General features: G+C 35.6%; 1 protein-coding gene across 2 annotated transcripts in view; it reads right to left on the bottom strand.

Annotated features, from left to right (window-relative positions):
- Window positions 1-3345, bottom strand: part of LOC106874902 (uncharacterized) — a 51956-nt gene that overhangs the window by 18384 nt on the left and 30227 nt on the right. For both annotated transcript variants that reach the window (XM_052966132.1, XM_014922816.2), the window contains exon 6: window positions 2347-2579. In XM_052966132.1, the coding sequence (XP_052822092.1) occupies window positions 2347-2579 (233 nt within the window). The remainder of the gene's footprint in view (window positions 1-2346; window positions 2580-3345) is intronic.

The raw sequence follows: 3345 nt of genomic DNA, 5'->3' as shown, positions 1-3345 counted from the left end.
TTATAAGCCGCCCTCTTTCACTATTTCTGGCGAGGATGTAGTCGATTTGGCTAGAGTATCTGCCGGATCGGTAGGTGACTAGGTGACAGGCAGGTTTCCTGAAGTTGGTATTGCAAACCATAAGATCGGTTGCATCACAGAACTCCAGCAGTCTGGTTCCCTCCTCGTTGTAGGAACCGTAGCCATAGCCTCCATGTATGCCATGGACGCCTCCAGCACAACGTCCGACATGACCATTGAAGTCACCAGCCACAAAGAGGAGGTCCCTGTCACTCGTCGACGAGGTAGTTTGCAAGAGGGTGTCATAGAATTGGTCTTTCAGCCCATCCGGTAGCCCTGGTTGAGGGGCATAGGCTGAGATGACAGAAATAAATAAATCGTCAAGAGTCGATGACAGAATTTTTGCAAGTCAATAGTAAATCAGAGAAGTCTAATATAAAATAAGTAAATGAAATCAGAAGATATGACGTAAGATATACGTCTTGAAAGACATTTTATTGCAGTTATGATGAGCTAAACATACTAGCATACTTTAAAATAATGATTTCTTAAGCAGAAAGGATGAAAAGGATGAAAGGCAAAGTTGATCTTGGCAGGATTTGAAATCAGAATGCAGAGTTGGAACAAATGACATGAAGCATTTTTCTGATGCTCTAATGATTCTGCCAGCTCACTGCCTTAAGATATTTATTTTAAAATAACAATGAATTGCTTTACAATGAATTGAAATATGATTCAAAGTAAAAACAATACAAAAATGTAAGCATTGCCTTAAAAGTAACAATACAGAATGTTATATTTCTCTTAGAAAGTCAAGTCTAAATATAAACTTCTTAAGTTCTGTTTAAATTAAGAAATAAATAGTTTTTTGATGATGTAATACCAAAGTTATCAAACCTAAAAAAGAATCTCTAGAAAGGGGTCAAGACATTACTTACTTAATAAAGTGACTAAAGGACAAACCGAAAACAGACTGGATGTTTTTCTAGAGTAGCAGTCGTTTTTGACCTCAATCTGCTTTTATACAAATTGGAATGGTCTCCCAACTCATTTTCACTTGGTGTTTTACCGTTTATTCCAAATAACATTCATGATGTACTATTTCTCATTGGAGACTATCATGTGTCTTTTTTTGGGAAACACAAAAGATACAATTCCAAGTACAAATCTCATAATTAACCTGGAGGTATACTAATTATAACTATGAAAAGAACTTAGTTTAAAAGTTACAGAAAATCCTAAACAATTGACGTGTCTGCCCATTGTGTAATTCTAATGACTCTGCGGTTGCAATTGATTACAAACATTAATATAATTCTCTGACAAGTAATGCTAAAGAGTGTGTGAGAGCCTCCTCTATGTAGACTCTCAAACTGCGAGAAATAGCAGCCAGGTTTTCCTCATCACACTCTACCATTTTAAAAGAAGAAGGACACACTGAAATGAATAATGTAGTCCTGGCTGCATTGTTTCAATAAAAGATGAGATGGTCATGGCTAGAACACTAACATAGTTCTCTTAATCTGATATGAGCTTTAATGAACCTGCTCTTCATTTTTTTTTGTTTCTATCTTCTCCACTGGAACAATATTGTTATGCAGCAATAAAAAGTCGAACAAGCAGTTACAAATTATACATACACAAACACACACATATACACATTATCAAGATTTTAGGAATCACAAGAGAATTATTCATTATGTTAAATATTTATGATGATGATGATGACGATTTAAAAACAAAAATTGAAAAAAAAGATAATCTTAGTATAGCCATAACTGTAATTTATGCAAGCTTGGGAAAGTGGATATTATGATGATGATGATGATAATGACCACAATGTGGAATTCTGGTAAAAACATTCAATTGGAGAAACCCAAAATTATTGCTACAATATGGTATTTATTTCATACTTTATGGCTAGGAAGTTCCATCTCATACTGGGTATTTGGAATGTCACCAAGGACTTTGTTTCGATATGATTTATAAGTCATTTTCATTGAACCCATCTCTCTCTCTCTATCTCTCTCTCTTGCAGTTATACCCATGACAAACACAGTAATGTAAATGAATGAAATTGTACATAAATTATGTAATGTTATAATTATTTACAGCAGTGAATTGTACCACCACCCTATGGTACTTATTTACATCAAGGTGAAATTGCACTATTGAATTCAGAGTGGAAAATGTTATAAAACCTTATCATACTGCATTCGAAATCCTACGATTATAATACACTAAATTTCACTAATGAAACTGTACAGAGAGTGTTTGCTTGGACAGCTTTAACAGAATTGTTATAAATAATGTTTAGATCAACCACAAAAGAAGTACTCCTGCTACCTTGTTAGAATATGGCGGTCAAATGATGGTGCTTCTTCTGGGTGAAGGGGACACAACAGATCGAGCATATGCAACAGATCCTGTTCTTTGAACATTAAAGTCTTTTCTTCTTGCTCTCCGTCCGATGCTTCATCTCCATTTGGTTGGTTTTTAACATCGTATATAAAATCCAACAACATTTCTGTTTCTGGAGATAAAACAGGCAAATTCTGGAAATCGTCAGAAGCCAAAAGCTATAAAAAATAAAACAAAGAATCAAAACACAATATTGAAACAAAGCACATAATACTTGTGATATTTTGAGGTAAGGTCAAATGAAAAAAGAATATCTTCTAACACAACCATAATCCTCTCTTGTTCATACCGTTTTCAAGGATGTTAGCAATGTAAGTGAAATGGCTAAAATTTGGAGATGAAAAATGGCCTTTCACTGCGTTTGCTGGAAGTTTAACAATACTTACTCTTATCATTGTTTACCATCTGCTTTCCATGCTGGCATGGGTTGGACAGTTTGAGGGCTGGCAAACCAGAAAGCTGCACCAGGCTCCAATCTATGGCATATAATTGCAATGATAAACAAAATATCATAACTAACTAAAGGTTAGTTAGTTATGATATCAGCCCACAAGATAAAAGTCTGCAGGCTGCATGTGGCCTGGGGGCTTTAGGTTGGCCAGCCCTGGTCTAAATGTCTGCAACAGAATGAACTCCAGTGAAAGTAACCAAGGTGTCAGGTAGTGATGTTAAACCTAATAATTGATTAATTCTACAAGGATTAAGTAAGAAAACCCCTAAATGAAACCATGCTATGAGGAAACATTAAAGGCGAATGCATGGAACCCACAGCATCTTTTGACCAGTCACTGCTGCATTCACAACATATTTTTCCTCGATTCCTACTTACCTTGTACCTTAAAGGTCCACTCTAACCCCTTATATCACTTTCCAGCTCCAACCCTTTCCTCTAAAATATGAATAGTCATGTACCTCCTCTACAAA

Source organism: Octopus bimaculoides, chromosome 1 (assembly GCF_001194135.2).
Source record: "Octopus bimaculoides isolate UCB-OBI-ISO-001 chromosome 1, ASM119413v2, whole genome shotgun sequence".
Taxonomy (NCBI): domain Eukaryota; kingdom Metazoa; phylum Mollusca; class Cephalopoda; order Octopoda; family Octopodidae; genus Octopus; species Octopus bimaculoides.
Note: the sequence above shows the minus strand (reverse complement) of the source record. Positions and strands in the feature narration are given on the sequence as shown.